This window comes from Schistocerca cancellata, chromosome 7, assembly GCF_023864275.1.
Source record: "Schistocerca cancellata isolate TAMUIC-IGC-003103 chromosome 7, iqSchCanc2.1, whole genome shotgun sequence".
In the NCBI taxonomy this organism is placed as follows: domain Eukaryota; kingdom Metazoa; phylum Arthropoda; class Insecta; order Orthoptera; family Acrididae; genus Schistocerca; species Schistocerca cancellata.
The window spans coordinates 585,420,894-585,440,709 of NC_064632.1; the positions used below are offsets into that span (position 1 = coordinate 585,420,894).

Below are 19,816 nucleotides of genomic sequence, written 5' to 3' on the forward strand. Positions count from 1 at the left end.
TGACACAGAAATGTGACACAGAAATGTGACACAGAAATGTGACACAGAAATGTGACACAGAAATGTGACACAGAAATGTGACACAGAAATGTGACACAGAAATGTGACACAGAAATGTGACACAGAAATGTGACACAGAAATGTGACACAGAAATGTGACACAGAAATGTGACACAGAAATGTGACACAGAAATGTGACACAGAAATGTGACACAGAAATGTGACACAGAAATGTGACACAGAAATGTGACACAGAAATGTGACACAGAAATGTGACACAGAAATGTGACACAGAAATGTGACACAGAAATGTGACACAGAAATGTGACACAGAAATGTGACACAGAAATGTGACACAGAAATGTGACACAGAAATGTGACACAGAAATGTGACACAGAAATGTGACACAGAAATGTGACACAGAAATGTGACACAGAAATGTGACACAGAAATGTGACACAGAAATGTGACACAGAAATGTGACACAGAAATGTGACACAGAAATGTGACACAGAAATGTGACACAGAAATGTGACACAGAAATGTGACACAGAAATGTGACACAGAAATGTGACACAGAAATGTGACACAGAAATGTGACACAGAAATGTGACACAGAAATGTGACACAGAAATGTGACACAGAAATGTGACAGTGTAATACCGGCCTAAGATGACGTACAACACAGCGCTGTTGGGAGACTGCTGCCAGCTACTTGCCCGCCGCCGTACGCCTGCAGGTGCTACACAGGAGGGGTGGGGTGGGTTGTTTACCTGGTCCTGGCGCGGTGCTCCCTGAGGCGCAGCCCGGTGGCGATGAGCAGGGCGACGACGCCGGCCGCGCACGACGCCAGCGAGGCGGCCAGCCCGCACGTGGGCATCAGCAGCAGCAGCCGCAGCGGCCGCGCCAGCTCCTCCGTGATGGACGCGCGCTCCTCGAACCACAGCATCGGGAAGAAGACGCGCGGCACCCCCCGCAGCATCCTGCCGCAACACACACAGACACTGGTCACTGCGGCACGTCTCGAGCTGCGTGCAATACTCTGGCGTAGTGATGTGGAGCTCGTGAATGAGTCGTTCAAATGAACGCTTCACTACAGTGAAGTGCGAACTAACCACTCAATTTCAATGAACTGGAACTTCAAACTCTTCAGAGATAGCACACTCCACACTTTTTTCTAGTTCACTCACTCTCTTCCCCTCTCCCTCACCCACTACATCGGCGCTACGTCACACATTCTCCCTTCTCTTCAGTCCTCCCACTACTGCCTGTCGACGAGGGGTTGGGGTGGTGAGGCGCGAGGGGAAGGCAGCGTCAGCTGCTTGCTGCAGTGCTGGCATCATTACCCGTGACCATTTGTGCAGCTATATTTCGCGTTTACGGGTAGCCTACCGTTGGCAGCGCTTGCAGACAAATGAATATTAAAGATACAAACGAAGAGGCTCGCTGTATGAGCACGCTCAGCTAACATGAAAATAAAACATTTGTTAATAACACTCAAAGAGGGATTTTACTTGAAATCGTACCAATGACTACATGTGACAGTTTACGTTTTTAACGTGGAGGGTTATTATTCTCAACAAAAATAAAATCTACAGGAAAACTTCTGAATAATTACTTAACATAGGTGTATAGACTTTGTGACAGTGGCAAACATACTCATTCTATTTTGGATTAAATTTTAAAACGAACATAAAATTGGACTGCATTTCGTTGGTAGCCCCAGTTTTCAGTCCAAGAATACAACAAATAATGTTTCACTTGGCAGATAAAGACTTTTTCGTGCGCTTCATGGAAAAATGTCGAGCAAGATTACATGTATCACCTTCTTTATATGTGACAGGCTTCTCTGTTTATCTTTCCTTTGTCTCCTTCGACCATGCTCTATTTAAGTTAACTCAGACGCTGTAAGAGTGTAAAACGTTGCGTGCACGTTACTGCATAGTTCGGCCATCTGTTGGTAAAACTATGAAGTATTACAAAGCTTTATTGTACGAGCGAGGCGAAGCGAGCGTAGCCGCGGCTGAGCGGCGAACTGGGCAAGTTCGCCAGGCTTCCTTACTTCATGAATGAACTACTTCATTTGAACGCTTGACGGCAAAGAGTGAAACGAATCAAGTAGTTCACGGGAATGAACGGGTTCGACCCATCTCTACTCTGGCGTGTGGCTCGTAACTTACTAGGGGCAGGTGTTCTGTGGGCCACATCGCTCGCCAACCTGGAGGCAGTTTTAAGGACGCAACGGTGCCGACCCCGCCGAGTCTCAGCGCCCCTATTATTTGCAGGTGGCTCGTGTCGAGCAGCTGACACGCCAGTGTCTGCACACCTTTGTACTCCCAACACACACAAAAGTCGTGCTGCGTGTTCCTTCTATGCAACTAACTGCAGGCAGATTTTTATTGCCATGCGCGTTTCGCTCCTTTTATTTGCGAAGCATCGTCAGTGGTCTGTAATAAACTTATTATATGGCAGTTACAATACATTACTATGTTAAGGTTTGTCTTTTTTTCTTGTTTTCTAGTTTAGAACCAACTTCTGTAGCACAACTTTCGTGATGTGAAATTATCGTTCTGTGTTACTTACGATTTCCAGCGCCGTTAGCTAATGCGTGTGGTCCTGAAGATGTGTTCATTACTCTCCGTGCTTCAGTTGGACGATTTCTGGCGTTCTTTCACCTACATTTGATTCAACACTTCACACACGTCACTTGCATTTTGTGTCTCACATTACACACCGAAAAACAACACACATGTTGAACACAAAATGCTAACTGCAAGTGATGTGTGCGAAGTGTTGAATCAAATGTGGCTGACAGAACGCCGAAAATCCGCCAACTGGAGCACGGAGACTATCTCCAGCACCACACGCATCAGCTAACAGCGCTGGAAATCTTAAGTAACACAGAACGACAATTTCACATGACGAAATTTGTGCTACTACAAAAGTTGATGCTAACCGAAAAAACGAAAGAAAACAGGACTATATATACGTATATAAATAAACATCTACTACAGGCCACTGAAGATGATTCACAAATAAAAGAAGCGAAACGCGTATGGCAGTAAAAATCTGCTTTTAATTAGTTGCATAGATGGAACATACATCCAAGAATTTTTAAGCAACTAAGAAACGACGGTAGACAGACAAAATTACGTGAAAAATTATATTTACTCCAAAATATTGTCCATTCGGAGTACATTTCCAAAGCATGTATCTATACCGGGTGTTTCAAAATGAATATCGGGTTTTTAAGGCTTTGTAGCATTCATTACATTCAACTTACGATTACAAATAACAGATCAAATGAAAGAGCAATTCAAACGTTTTTCTTACAACTGTTTAATGTTTCTCACTCATCGAGTTGATATGCAAGCCCTTCCCAAACCACGCAAAATATATATATGGTGACACATCGGGTGCAAGTGGAAGACAGACAGACAGACACAGACAGACACACACACACACACACACACACACACACACACACACACACACACACACACCTTTACGATGATCTGAAGGTCACGGTCACATGTCGTCAGATCAGGTGCAAGTAGAAGCTATGTGAAACAAGTTCTCTCATCCAGCACCTTGCGGTCAATCCCATGGTCGGGTACAACGTCACTGAACCAATCGCGTGTTGCCAGTGAAGCGGCGTACCATCTGGCTACCTAATAAACTTCTGTGGTTCACCTTATTCCAGTTCAGGAAAGAGCCATAGCTCTAGCGCATCAAGATAAGAAAGATCACTTACAGTTGCTGCACCGAGAAAGGAAGGCCCATAAACTTTCCGCCGGGATATCACACAATAAATTAGGGGAATCGCGTTGAAATTTTACCTCTCGTCGGGATTTGCTGACCCTTACATGCACACACTGTATATGTTCACATTTCCACTTAAGTGACATGTCTATTCATCACTGAAGACGACACGATCCAGAAACTGTTCATCTCATGCACCAACATTTCGTTTGGAAAGTTTACATGTAAACCGTAGTCTGTTGGCTTTAGAGCGTTTTAGTTCTAACTTGAACGTAATAAATGCTACAGAGCCTTAAAACCTCGATGTTCATTCTGATACACCCGGTATTGCGATTAAAGTTAAGAATACTGTAGGTCATCTAGACACACTTCTTTACTTTCGGGTACCTGCACTTTCTTGTGGACACACACACACACACACACACACACACACACACACACACACACACAGACAGAGAGAGAGAGAGAGAGAGAGAGAGAGAGAGACTAGAAGACCAAGAGAAATTTCCACGAAGTCTTTCGAAGCACGTAATACCCACGTAGCCAAAGCAATACCAATCAATGGAAATGATCAGAAACTGTGATGCACTACTTACGATATGTAACTCTGCTGCTGCAGCAGGATATTTATCTGGAAGCGCGCCGCCACATCCAGAGGTATTCCCGTCTCCTGTTGCAAAAAAAAGTGTCAATTAGCACATTTAAGTTATTCAGTATCGAGAGGGCTATACTTGGAATCTACAACCAGTTCCACACTTGCTAAAGTAGTCTTTCAGTCTTCAGCACGGAGTAAGCAGGTAATAGGACTAACACTACTACATCTTTAGAGAACGATTCTGCACACAACCACTCTTCTTTGGCTAAGTTGCTACCCATTACATCCTTTTCTCATGACCGCTAGTCAAGCAAAACATGGAGAGCTTTTATGCAGTTTCGAAATAAGTAAACGGGTATTGAAAGATTTAATTCTTGAAATGGGTCTTGGCTTAAGTCTAGACAGCACAACTCGTCATACGTTTCTCTGAAAAGCAAGAGCTCCTCGTTCGAAGCACCAATTTTTAATCAGTCAGGAAGTTTCACTTATAACTTTTCTTCCTTATTGTCAATGATCAGGATAATTTAAGTCAACACAGAGTACTCGCTTCCTTGGTCCGATTAAAATGTCAATATGACGTCTAGAAATAGTGCAAAATATCGAACTTTCACTGAGAGAGATGAAAAATTCAAAAGGAAGATGAATGCTAATGTCACGATCATTAAAGGTTCCACTCAGTCTGAGAAGGACGAGGAAGGAAATTGTCGGTGTCATTTTAACAGAACTGCGGAGAGGGACGAATACATGAAAAAGGCAACCACGGTTGTCTCCATGACTCCCACTCGAGTTGCAACTGGATCATCGCCCTTAATGCTGATCTGCAGGTCACTGACAACGAAAAATAAGCGAGAAAGTACTTTCTGCAGCGGGTGAAAACCCGATAGTCCAGTGGTACACGGAGGGCGCAGGTTCTGGCACAGATCGGACAAGTAAGCACTACTATGGGTGTTTTAGAGGTCTTTTTGCTCAAGTGTGCCCTTGTTTAGGATAAATACATTATCACTGAAGCGCAACCGAAACAACGAACAAATTATTCTACTGGTGGGTTAAAGGAACTAAGCTGACGAATCTAAAGGACAATCCCCGGTCATTAACTTCCTCTTACGAGAGAAATGGAGCATCGCAGAAGTCAAGGCATCTGTGGCAGAACGTAGCAGCGTCAATTGTGTTGAGAGATGTGGTGCACTAGAGTTTCTTTATCGTTTCTTTGCGTCACTGAACATACTTTTCGTACGCTTCTCTGTGGAGATACTCCAATGGAGAAGTGCTTTTCCTACTTCGCTTTATTATTCAGAGCGTAATATAATAGAAGTACAAATAGTGCTAGGAATTCCACTGTTTAAGAGAATGACAACTTGCTGTCTCTCAAATGAATTACTCTGGACAGCAACGAAGATTGGAAGGCAATGTAAAATGGACAGTTGTGGCAATAACAACGTCACCGTAAATACCTCTGCATAAGACTAATGTGCACACGCTCCTCGTAAATCTGGCGTAAACGACAGCGCTATCTGCTATTTCACTCTCAGAGTTGTGAGCTTTTTAATGTGCTGGTGAACAAATCAACCAACGACGACATCTACAATTTAAGGATTTGCTGTAGGAAACATTCTGGTGTGCTATCGAATGTGCTGCTGACAAAATTAGACTGTTTCACTGGATTAACTAGGCTATGATCGGGCAAGCCTTTGTTCCTCTTCCTTATCTACTGACTTCAAATCGACGAGTACCGTTGCTGTATTCTTAACTGTTTGTTAGTAGTGACTTTTGAGAGGAACCATCAGTCACATACGCAACAGCGCACCTTCCCTGACCTTTGGCTTTTAACAACGAATAACGGAGGTGTAACTGAAGTTACATATCTTCCTCCCACTGCGACTGTTTCGCACACGTAGCGAAACTGGTTCAGGAGACGCCAGTTGTGTGAAACACGTCGCTTTTCTTTTTGATACACAGTTGACTGCAAAAGCAGACAGCTCCCACCTTCCATGATTTCACAAAGGCTTTCAGCACTGATATACGGATAACTGTCAACGAATATAGAGTCATATACATACTGTCACGAGTAACTGATTGGCTTAAAGAGATTTCGTATAACAGAACCTAGCACGTTATACTCGACAGTCAGTGTTTAAGTAACTGTAAAACAGTAACAGGTGGGTGCAATCGAAACGCAGTAAGACCACTAATGTTTTCCACATACATAAAAGATCTGTCACATAGTGTCGGCAGTACACACAGTGTTCACTAATGATGGTACCCCCCACAGGAAATTATCGTTGCTGGCTGTCTGTAGGTCAAGGTTGAGAACAGGATGGAAGCCCTTCTTTAATGTAGATAGCTGCAAGACAATGCCGATCGTATCAGATTACAAGGTTGATACTTATCTCCTGATTCCTGTAAGAATTAAATACGTGGCCGCAATACTGCGAATCAATATGAAAAGGATGATACACGTGGAATCACTAATAATAAAGGCTGCTAACTGAAGTACATTTTTTGCTGAAACGATTAAGCAAAAACGCAATGCATCTACTAACAAAGTTCCAAGCAAGGTGATAGTGTAAGCTACTGCAGAGCAGTGCTTCCGAGTTCAGAAGTACTAACATCCCGTTGACAAAGGGGTCATTAAAGGTGGCGCACGAACTGCTTGGAGAAATATGGGACAGGAGGTCAGCCCTGCTCGTGAAAATGGAAGCATCCAGTATTTGCCTTAAGCGATATACAGAGAGCAAATAAACGCTCCATATGAGTGAACGTATACGGAATAAGTGACGATCCTCCAGAGCCAAGCCTAGTCTCCTAACCACTCTGCCACTTGGCTCCGTATGGCAGCGTTTGAAGTCGTTATCAAGTCAGCCTAAATCGGAATGAATACGTCGAAGGTATCCAAGAAAGTGCTGGGATCGTAACAGACTCGTGCAGCCCACTCCAAAGTCTAGCTAACAGGCATAAATGGTAATATTTCAAGAGAGATCCTCGTGGGTATATTTAGAGCACTTGTATTGGAGACAGACTATGCTACAATTGTTTACTGCTTCCAATGCAGATTTGCATAGAGACGTTTAAATAACGCAAGAGTGTTCAAAGGAAATTCACCTTTCCTGACGATAATGGAATAGAACTGGGCACTGGAAACAGAGGATGCCACCGGCGCACAGCGCTCGACGTTACTATCAATCTCGCTGTACTTCACGCGTCGTGTGAGCCACCCACCCTCACAGTAATTACCGCATTCGACATGTCGCTTCACTTCAACCAGGCTTGTTTTCGCCACACGTGATGAGCTGTGTGCTGCCGTACAGATCCACGTACTACAACCATCCAATATGTGGACTTTGCTTTCAGGCTCTCTTGGATCTGTAAGTAACGGAATTACTAGCAACCTTTGGCAGTGCCGCCACAATGTTGTTCCAGAACCCAGTCACTCCGAACGTAGTAGCCCTCTATGACGTAGTAGCCCTCTATGACGTAGTAGCCCTCTATGACGTAGTAGCCCTCTATGACGTAGTAGCCCTCTATGACGTAGTAGCCCTCTATGACGTAGTAGCCCTCTATGACGTAGTAGCCCTCTATGACGTAGTAGCCCTCTATGACGTAGTAGCCCTCTATGACGTAGTAGCCCTCTATGACGTAGTAGCCCTCTATGACGTAGTAGCCCTCTATGACGTAGTAGCCCTCTATGACGTAGTAGCCCTCTATGACGTAGTAGCCCTCTATGACGTAGTAGCCCTCTATGACGTAATGGATTTTGTTTTCTGTTCTGTAACTAGCGAGTCTGCAGTGTCTGTCTGCAGCTGTGACAGAAAACTGGGAACAACCAATCTTGGTATGAAGCATTCCCTTCCACGCACTGTAAAGTAGATAACGTGGATGCAGATATACTCTGAGTAGTGAAGCAAATTAATAAAAACAAGTCTTCTGGTCAAGACTGTATACCAATTAGGTTCCTTTCAGAGTATGCTGATACAATATCTCCATAGTCAGCAATCACATACAACCGTTCGCTCGATGGAAGATCCGTACCCAAAGACTGGAAAGTTTCGCAGGTCACACCAACATTCAGGAAAGGTAGTAAAAGTAATCCACTAAATTACAGGCCCACATCATTAACGTCGATGTAAAGCAGGGTTCTGGACCACAGCGTGTTCGAACATTGTGAATTACCTCAATGAAAACTGACTATTGACACACAGCCAAGAAGGATTTAGAAATCATGATTCTTGTGAAAGAACTAGCTCTTTCCGTTGAGTGCTACTGACAAGCAATTTCAAACTGACCCCGTATTTCTGGATTTCCGGAACAGGACAATCTGAGAAGCCGTCTTTGGTTATTTGCAAAATATGCTTTCGTTTAGCTACTAGTAAAGTAATCAGAAGATCAAAACAAATTGCAACACAATTTAGAAAAGATGTATGTATGGTGCGAAACTTATCAACTGACCCTAAATAACGAAAAATGTGAAGCCGTCTGCATCAGTGCTAAAAGGAATACTTTAAACTTCGGTTACACGATAAATCAGTCAAATCTAAAGGCTGTAAATTCAACTAAATACCTAGGAATTGCAATTCCGAACAACTTAAATTGGAAGGAACACACAGAACATGTAACAGATCTACTAAGGAGACTGCCTACACTAATTACGCTCTTTGAGTACTGCTGCGCGGTGTGGGATCCTTACCAGATAGGAACATCGACAAAGTTCAGAGAAAGGGAGCACGTTTTGTATTATCGCGAAATGGGGGGGAAAGTGTCACTGAAATGATACAGGATTTGGGATGGACATCATTGAACAAAGGCGTTTTTCGTTGCGGAGGAATCTTCTCACGAAATTCCAATCACTAACTTTCTCCTCCGAATGCGAAAGTATTTTGTTGAGGGCGACCTACATAGAGAGAAACGATCATCATGATAAAATAAGGGAAATCAGAGCTCGTACGGAAAGATATACCGGGTGATCAAAAAGTCAGTATACATTTGAAAACTTAATAAACTACGGAACAATGTAGATAGAGAGGTAAAAATTGACACACATGCTTGGAATGACATGGGGTTTTATTAGAACAAAAAAAAAAAAAAACACCCCGTATTGCTAGACGTGTGAAAGATCTCTTGCGCGCGTCGTTTGGTGATGATCGTGTGCTCAGCCGCCACTTTCGTCATGCTTGGCCTCCCAGGTCTCTAGACCTCAGTTCGTGCGATTATTGGCTTTGGGGTTTCCTGAAGTCTCAAGTGTATCGTGATCGACCGACATCTCTATTGATGCTGAAAGAAAACATCCGACGCCAATGCCTCACCATAACTCCGGACATGCTTTACAGTGCTGTTCACAACATTATTCCTCGACTACAGTTACTGTTGAGGAATGATGGTGGACATATTGAGCATTTCCTGTAAAGATCATCATCTTTGCTTTGCCTTACTTTGTTATAATAATTATTGCTGTTCTGATCAGATGAAGCTTCATCTGTCGGACATTTTTTGAACTTTTGTATTTTTTTGGTTCTAATAAAACCCCATGTCATTCCAAGCATGTGTGTCAATTTGTACCCCTCTATCTACATTATTCCGTGATTTATTCAGTTTTCAAATGTATACTGACTTTTTCATCACCCAGTATGTGTTCGTTCTTTCCGCGCTCTATACGAGATTGGAATAACACAGAACTGTGAAGGTGGTTCGATAAACCCTCTGCCGGGCACTTAAATGTGATTTTCAGAGTATCCATGAACAGGGTGTTTAAAAATGACCGGTATATTTGAAACGGCAATAAAAACTAAACGAGCAGCGATAGAAATACACCGTTTGTTGCAATATGCTTGGGACAACAGTACATTTTCAGGCGGACAAACTTTCGAAATTACAGTAGTTACAATTTTCAACAACAGATGGCGCTGCAAGTGATGTGAAAGATATAGAAGACAAAGCAGTCTGGGTGCGCCATTCTGTACTTCGTCTTTCTGCTGTAAGCGTGTGCTGTTCACAACGTGCAAGTGTGCTGTGGACAACATGGTTTATTCCTTAGAACAGAGGATTTTTCTGGTGTTGGAATTCCACCGCCTAGAACACAGTGTTGTTGCAACAAGACGAAGTTTTCAACGGAGGTTTAATGTAACCAAAGGACCGAAAAGCGATACAATAAAGGATCTGTTTGAAAAATTTCAACGGACTGGGAACGTGACGGATGAATGTGCTGGAAAGGTAGGGCGACCGCGTACGGCAAACAACAGAGGGCAACGCGCAGCTAGTGCAGCAGGTGATCCGACAGCGGCCTCGGGTTTCCGTTCGCCGTGTTGCAGCTGCGGTCCAAATGACGCCAACGTCCACGTATCGTCTCATGCGGAAGAGTTTACACCTCTATCCGTACAAAATTCAAATGCGGCAACCCCTCAGCGCCGTTACCATTGCTGCACGAGATACATTCGCTAACGATATAGTGCACAGCATTGATGACGGCGATATGCATGTGGGCAGCATTTGGTTTACTGAGGAAGCTTATTTTTACCTGGACGGCTTCGTCAATAAACAGAACTGGCGCATATGGGGAACCGAAAAGCCCCATGTTGCAGTCCCATCGTTCCTGCATCCTCAAAAAGTACTGGTCTGGGCCGCCATTTCTTCCAAAGGAATCATTGGCCCATTTTTCAGATCCGAAACGATTACTGCATCACGCTATCTGGACATTCTTCGTGAATTTGTGGCGGTACAAACTGCCTTAGACGACACTGCGAACACCTCGTGGTTTATGCAAGATGGTGCCCGGCCACATCGCACGGCCGACGTCTTTAATTTCCTGAATGAATATTTCGATGATCGTGTGATTGCTTTGGGCTATCCGAAACATACAGGAGGCGGCGTGGATTGGCCTCCCTATTCGCCAGACATGAACCCCTGTGACTTCTTTCTGTGGGGACACTTGAAAGACCAGGTGTACCGCCAGAATCCAGAAACAATTGAACAGCTGAAGCAGTACATCTCATCTGCATGTGAAGCCATTCCGCCAGACACGTTGTCAAAGGTTTCGGGTAATTTCATTCAGAGACTACGCCATATTATTGCTACGCATGGTGGATATGTGGAAAATATCGTACTATAGAGTTTCCCAGACCGCAGCGCCATCTGTTGTTGAAAATTGTAACTACTGTAATTTCGAAAGTTTGTCTGCCTAAAAATTTACTGTTGTCCCAAGCATATTGCAACAAACGGTGTATTTCTATCGCTGCTCGTTTAGTTTTTATTGCCGTTTCAAATATACCGGTCATTTTTGAAACACCCTGTAGATGTAGACGTTACTGACCGGTAAGTAATAGGCGATGCTCAGAAACTGCAAGAGACTTAACCACCTGTGAACGCGGTGGCGCAGAACCTGCAGACGGACACAGTGGATGTGTGGAGCCTACGTCACGGCGCCAGCGTAGAGTCCGGGCGTCTGCCTGCAGATCAATACGGCGCTGCGTGACGCGGCAGCAGCAGCAGCAGCAGCAGCAGCAGACAGAACGTGCCCCGCCAGCGGCTGGGGAGCTCTGGCCTACCCCACGACGGACTACCTCGCGCCTGTACTCGCCCAGTTGGCGTCCAGCCAGCCGGCCACGAGATCAAGCAGCCGCGGCACAGTTCACGGACAGAGCGGAAGAGCTGAGCACGCGCCGACTCTCTTACTCACTCGCGTGCAATGAGCCAGTGAGAGAGAGAGAGAGAGAGAGAGAGAGAGAGAGCGCAGTCTTTTTATTAAACTTGAGTGAACAGGGGACAGCCTTCGTGCGGAACTCACTCATTCTCGGACAGGAGGCAATTACACCGTCCACTGTTTTACAAGATACAGTTTCTTCGCGTGAAGACAGTTCAGTAACTGACGGTTTCTGTAAATGATACAAACCATAAATTACGAGCGTAATATCTCATTTAGGAGAACATTCGCGTGGCAGAGGCTGCTTGTCATACTGTTTAACAACCGTGACGTCAGTCGCACCATTGCGACTACCACAATTCTAGCGCGTAATAGTTGTGCTTTGAGCTCTTGTCATCGTCGTAACAGGCGGGCACTTCACTCATTGCACTGCTGTTCTTGAAAAATTACATCAAAGGCTTCTTACGAATTGCTTGACAATTGTTTTGCGTGAGACACAGGAAAAAGGCAGCTTCGAGGAAGATCTATACCTCAAGCACAGAAGTTATGGTAATCTTATCACGTACACAGAGAATGTCGTTCATACTTCGGATCACAGCATATGAGAAAGTGCGCTCTACTGCAAACTAAGCCATGTGAGAAGTCAGATTTGATTTATTGCTCATTTAGAGACCTGCTGCCTTACATTTTTATAACAGCTCGTTCATTTTGCAGCTTTTCGTGTACATTACGAAAGATATTCCGTAGTGGCATTCCTCAAGCTAGTGTGAAAGTCTATTATGCTGTTCCTTATCTACATAAACGATTTAGGAGACAATCTAAGCAACCATCTTAGGTTGTTTGCAGATGATGCTGTCGTGTATCATCTAGCAAACTCACCAGAAGATCAAAACAAATTGCAAAACGATTTAGGAAAGATATTTGTATAGTGCAAAAATTGGCAGTTGACCCCAAATAACGAAAAGTGTGAGGTCATCCACGTAAGTGCTAAAACGAATTCTTTATACTTCGGGTTACACGATGAATCAGTCAAATATAAATTCAACTAAATGTCTAGGAATTACAATTACGAACAACTTTAATTGGAAGGAACAAACAGAAAATGTTGTGGGGAGGGCTAACCAACGACAGGGTTTTATTGGCAGGACACTTAGAAAATGTAACAGATGTGCTAAGGAGACTGCCGACATTACGCTTGTCCGTCTTGTTTAGGAGTACTGCTGCGCGGTCTGGGATCCTTACCAGCTGGGATTAACGGAGTACACCGAAAAAGTTCGAAGAAAAGCAGGATGTTTTGTATTATCGCGAAATAGGGGAGATAATGTCACTGAAATGATACAGGATTCTGATGGACGTCTTTAAAAGAAAGGTGTTTTTCGTTGCAACGGAATCTTCTCACGAAATTTCAATCACCAATTTTCTCCTCCGAATGTGAAAATATTTTCTTGACGCCGACAATAGTAGGGAGAAACGATCATCATAATATAATAATGGAAATCAGAGCTCGCACGGAAAGGTATAGATATTCGTTTTCCCACGCGCTGTACGAGATTGGAATAATAGAGAATTGTGAAGGTGGTTCGATGAACCATCTGCCGGGCACTTAAATGTGATTTTCAGAGTATCCATGTAGTTGTAGAAGTACAAACAGCAATAATACTTCTCAGTAATTACAATGGAAGGAATAATAAATCGAAAATGCATTAAAAATTAGAAGAAAAAACAAAAAATACTAGAATTTTAAGATGATACGATGATAGGAAACACTTGGATAGAAAGAGGGAGAGAAATGTTACCGTATCTGAGCCAGTCTACTCTGAACGCGTCGGAACTACTTCGAGACTTGCAGTCCCGCTTGCCTACAATTTAATTTACGAATTAATGCTTCTAAACTCTATTTAACACACACACACACACACACACACACACACACACACACACACACACACACACACACACATTATTAGGCACATGGTAGAATGCGAAGTAATGTTTCAGTGTAAGAAGAGACACCGTCGAGGCTACCTTTATGTAATGTGTGACATCACTACTCTCAAATAGTAAACATCCGTGATGCACGGACCTCCCTAAACATTTATCATCCAGTCGTTATATTCATCCAATAACGGACTGAAAAAAGAAAGCTGTAGGCAATCGCTGACGGTAATTGTCATTTATCCGTCACATTTACTTACAACTGCTCTGAAAGAATTTGAAGCTCATGGATGCTGTTGAACAACAAAAATACACCATCAGAAACTATACTCATTATCCAGTTATCATCGGACAGGAGTAGTAGTACATACAGTATTAAATTCTTATTTATGTCCGGTAAAGTACTATTGAACATGGCAGACCATATTTTCAATACTAACGCCCTCCCATAAATATGACTTGAGTGGCAGCTGCTTCCAACTGTAACCACGGTTTCACAAGAGGAAACGACACGACCACAAAATGTATCACACACATGTGCATACTGTATTCTGTAATACACAAAAACATTTCCTAGTGACACGCAAATCATTAGACAATATTTTCATCTTTAATATTAATCATGTTCTGACAAGCACCGACGGAAAATTGAGTTACTGTGCTCTGTTTTTCATTTGCATCATTTGTATTTTTAATTAACTCATCCATATCTACAGTAAATGTAATATAGTTTCCAGATTTACAGTACATGACTATACGTGTTTCATCCAAAACATATCCTCGAGTGCAAAGTTTCAGTAGCACGGAAACGATAAATATATGCACAGTGCCAAAAATACCTACTCGTTCCCCAACAGGACACCTGTTAGAGTGTATTTAGAAACTGGAAAGCCATCTACGTATGCCTCAACACTCTCCTCCCAAAACGTTTCAAGCCAGAAAATTTGTTTATATGGAATAGGTAGAAGTCGATGGGTATAAACTGTTTTCAATAGGATGGATAGAATAGATCTTCCAGCAATTTGTTCTAAATACCCTCAGTTTTGCCACTGACGATGAATCGTCTTTTGAGATCTCTTTAGCAGAACACAGTACGATTGCAAGCTGTGTTCTAGTTTTGGGTTTGTGGCACGTTATAAGATTAGGATATGTGAGCCTTTGTTTGCGAAATGATCGTTGCATCACTACAGGACGTAATGTAAATGAAAACGCCGTGTGGCTAGGGCCTCCCGTCAGGTAGACCGTTCGCCCGGTGAAAGTCCTTCGATTTGACGCCACTTCGGCGGCTTGCGTGTTGATGGGGATGAAATGATAACGGCAACACAACACCCAGTCCCTGAGCGGAGAAAATCGCCGACCCAGCCGGGAATCGAACCCGGGCCGTTAGGTGTGACATTCCGTCGCGCTGTCCACTCAGGTAACAGGGGCGGACACAGGACGTTAACGCAAGGGTGTATAATATCTTTCATCCCGATGCAGTTTTCATCTACACTGCATTAAGGTGTGAAATGACTCATCAACCAAAAATTGTCATGACGTCTTGTGACTCGTTTCTGCTGCCTTTGTTTCCATTTTCTGGTTTTGGTGTATTTTTCGTAATATTTGAAAGAGTTACGGTTGTAATTATTAATGCAGTTTTCCAGGATTGTGATTAAATTTGAAAATGACGACTACAGTGAGTCGAAACTAGTAACGCAACCTTCTAAAAATTGTTATTGTTTTACTGACTGGCTTGACGAGCGGTTGTAGTGTCAAACATTTTAGCTTTCATTCAGTCACACTCTTTGACAGTTACGTCGAAAGACAAAAACTATGACTTCCGCAGATTTCCACAACCTGTCTCTTAATTCTCGTTGGTTATGTTCTTTTAACATGCGCATTACCAAATAGATGAAAGTATAAAGTGAAATTTCTTTACTTTCTCTTGGTCTTTACATTAGTCTCTCAGTAGCAATTTCACCTAAAATTTTCCTTATAACACTGTTATCCCTCTCGGATTTTTTCAGTCTTTCTCTCCGTTGTTTAATTAGACACAACGACACTATGGTTTCTTGAATTTGTTGTAATGAGTCAGTTTGGTGTATTCTGAGATGCATTTACTGCTATAGATGTCTCTTGGAAGCCTGAAGCTGTTCCCACGTTGTAACAACGAATTTCGTAACCAGTCCTTTGCAGGACAGTTTCCTGAATCGTTTCGCCTAAATGTTTGAACTGAGAAACGTTCTCGATTTTCCCATATTTAGTTTTTGGATATAGAATCGCCAGGTGAACTGCAAATTCAAAGCACTCCATCCTGATATGCGTTGTTGCTAATTTCATTGGTTCGTCAATTTTTGCCACTTTTGGTTTACTGAAAAGCAATGGGGAGAGTCCATCACCTTGTCTCACTCCAGTTTTAGTATCATACTGTTCTTAATTTCTCCCGAAGAGCACAGTTACTTTAATAGTTATGTTCAATATCGTGCATCCACAAAAGGATCCCTTCGGATCTCAAAGAACAGTCATCAAACATTTTTGGTATATCTACATACATACATACATTACATACATCGGAAGCTAACTGTACGGTGCGTGGCGGAGGGAACCCTGTGCCACTGGTACTCGTTTCCTTTTGTCTTCCACTCGAAGTCAAAGAGAGGGAAAAACGTTGCCTCAGTACGAGCCCTAATTTGTCTTATCTTCGTGGTCCTCATGCGAAATGTACTTTGGCGTGAGTAGGATCGTTCCAAATTCAGCTTCAAATGCCGGTTCTCTAAATTTTCTCAGTAGTTTTGTCGGGAAAGAACGTCGCCCTCGCTCCAGTGATTTCCTTTTGAGTTTCCGGAGCATCTCCGTAACACTTACGTGTTGTTCGATCCTCTGATAGCAAATGTAGAAGCCCGCCTCTGAATTGGATCGTTTTCCTTTAATTCGACCAGGTGGAGATCCCAAACCCTCCAGCAGACCTCAAGATTGGGTGCACTAGTGTTCCGTATGCTGTCTCCTTTACATATGAACCACACTTTTGTAAAACTCTCAAAATAGCCCGAAGTCGACCATTCCCCGTCCTCACTGCAATTTTCAGATGCTTGTTCCGATCCCAGGTCTCTTACCGACATTACGCCTTGTTATTCACTCTACCCTTGTGAAGTAGCACGCAACTAATGCTGTATTCGAGCGTTACTCGATTATTATTCCTACTGATCTGCACTGAGATACATTTTTTTACATTTAGGGCAAGATGCCATTCAACAGAGAAGTTGTAAATTTTGTCTCACGAAGGACGAAGGAAGGCAACGACGTCGGGGTGACGCATTTGCTTTAGTCTCTGTACTCCTTTAGTACGCCATTAAAAAAGACATAATGTGCAAGTAGTAAGATGCACTATCGTGGCAGTTCCGAGAAAATCGCAAGAGAAGGTTTCTCGCTGGCTGGGGTGGCCGAGCGGTTCTAGGCGCTACAGTCTGGAACCGCGCGACCGTTACGGTCGCAGGTTCGAATCCTGCCTCGGGCATGGATGCGTGTGATTTCCTTAGGTTAGTTAGGTTTAAGTAGTTCTAAGTTCTAGGGGACTGATGACCTCAGAAATTAAGTCTCAGTGCTCAGAGCCATTTGAATCATTAGAAGGTTTCTCCGTCCATAGTGTAACTGATGTATCTGTGTGGAAGTGCTACTGGTAAGACGTTATTATGGACAAGAGGTTAGCGTTCAGGCGTAGCAAGCGGCTGGTGGGGGAGGCCACGGGTCGAATCCTGCTACCACTTTCTAGTCTATTTTTTCCATCACATCACATCACATTAATTTGTATGACATTTGAGAGGTAATACAATGGAAACAATCCACGTGCATTTTCATGAAGTGGTTGTGAATTTCATTTGTTATTTCACTGTTAACTGTTTCTAATTAAATTTTCATGGACAAGGGACAGGCCTGAAAAGCCCAAGTCAAGCCTCGATAATTAATGATATGGATGATGTTATTCGCAATCAGTATTGCAGTAAGTGACGATGTGCCAGACCAGAAGAGAAATGTACAATTACTCATAGGATGCGCTCTCGACACCAGATGTTGCACGATGATTTTTGTCGTACAGACATGGAAAACAAATTTTAACTACACCTCACGCACACACCTGGTCGTCTTATGGAGCTGAATGATAATCATTTGACCACCGTGAACTCTTAATTCCCCAACACGTACACACAGATTTATAAGCCACGCAACAGACACGTAAAAACTTTCTTACGATTTTCTCGCAATTGCCACAGTAGTGCACCTTACTATTTGCACGTTATGTTGTTTTCATGGCCTGCTAGTGGCGTACAAAGTTCAAAGTAAATCTGTGATCCCAACATCATGGCTTCCCCTTTTAAGTCATCCTGGATCCTCGTAGAGTCACTAAACTTCGACACCCACCTGTACACTATTGTAAAATCAGCAAACAACAGTAGACTGCTGCCCACCCTGTCCTCCAGATAATTTATGTACACTGCTGGCCACCATAAATGCAACACCCTGAAGAAAGCATCCGCATCAAGTGAAATTTACACCATTAGTTTGCAGCGATGAGATATGCAACTGATTAGAATTTCAGCGCAGACGCACATCACGCGCGCCTGTGGCGCCACCTCATAGCGCCATTTAAGGTTTGGCGATTTCGAAGAGTGTACGTTCGGTACGTGTGTTTACCTTGTGGTTGTTTCACAAGACGATCAGTTATGCGTCGTAAACAACAGCGAACATCTTTTGATCAAGTTCGACAGAGGAAGGATTGTGGCTTACCGAGATTGTGGATTATCATACAGAGAAATCGCTAGTCGTGTTGGACGAAACCAAACAACTGTAATGCGGATATGTGACCGTTGGATGCAGGAGGGTACGACGGACCGACGTGGTCGATCGTATTCACCTCGGTGCACCACTGCACGTGCTGATAGGCAAATTGTGCGCATGGCAGTGACTGATCGCTCAGTGACATCCCGAACCATAGCACAGCACATTGCGTCTGTAACGCATCATCCAGTGTCTGCGCGTACCATTCGACGCCGTTTACAGCAGAGTGGTCTGTCCGCAAGGCGTCCATTGCTTCGTCTACCATTGACGCAGAACCACAGAAGTCTCCGTCGCCAATGGTGTGATGACAGACGGATGTGGACGGCAGAATGGAATGACGTTGTCTTTACTGACGAGGCACGCTTCTGTCTGCAGCACCACGATGGTCGGATTCGAGTGTGGAGACACTGTGGAGAGAGAGTGCTGGACAGCTGCATTATGCACCGCCACACTGGTCTTGCACCGGGTATTATGGTATGGGGCGGTATTGGATATTACTCTCGCACGCCTCTAGTACGCATTGCCGGTACCTTAAATAGCCGGCGCTACATATCCGAGGTGCTGGAGCCAGTTGTCCTTCCTTACCTTCAGGGCTCGGCCACAGCCATATTTCAACAGGATAATGCGCGACCATACGTGGCACGCATTGTCCAAAGGTTCTTCGTCAATAACCAGATTGAATTGCTTCCCTGGCCGGCTCGCTCTCCGGATCTTTCGCCGATAGAAAACATGTGGTCCAAGATTGCTCAACGAGTGACACAGATTACATCCCCAGCTGCCACACCAGATGATCTTTGGCAACGTGTGGAAGCTGCTTGGGCTGCTGTACCCCAGGAACACATCCAACGTCTCTTGGACTCAATGCCGAGACGTGTGGCAGCGGTGATCTCCAACAATGGCGGCTACTCTGGCTACTGATTCTGGCGGGAACCACATTTCACAGACATCTGTAAACGTAATCACTTGATAATTGGTCAACATGTTATCTACAAAACAAATTGTGTTGAGCTACCTCTTGTCTTTCTTGGTGTTGCATTTACGGTGGCCAGCAGTGTATATAGAAAACAGTGGTCACAGCAGAGTT

The 19,816-nt window shown here is 43.7% G+C and overlaps 1 protein-coding gene across 2 annotated transcripts in view; it reads right to left on the bottom strand.

Annotated features, from left to right (window-relative positions):
• The window catches only part of LOC126092593 (protein croquemort-like), a 283,748-nt gene that overhangs the window by 62,911 nt on the left and 201,021 nt on the right, over positions 1-19,816 (bottom strand). For both annotated transcript variants that reach the window (XM_049908286.1, XM_049908285.1), the window contains exons 8-9: positions 4,360-4,433; positions 775-984 (exon numbers count right to left, since the gene is read on the bottom strand). In XM_049908286.1, the coding sequence (XP_049764243.1) occupies positions 775-984; positions 4,360-4,433 (284 nt within the window). The remainder of the gene's footprint in view (positions 1-774; positions 985-4,359; positions 4,434-19,816) is intronic.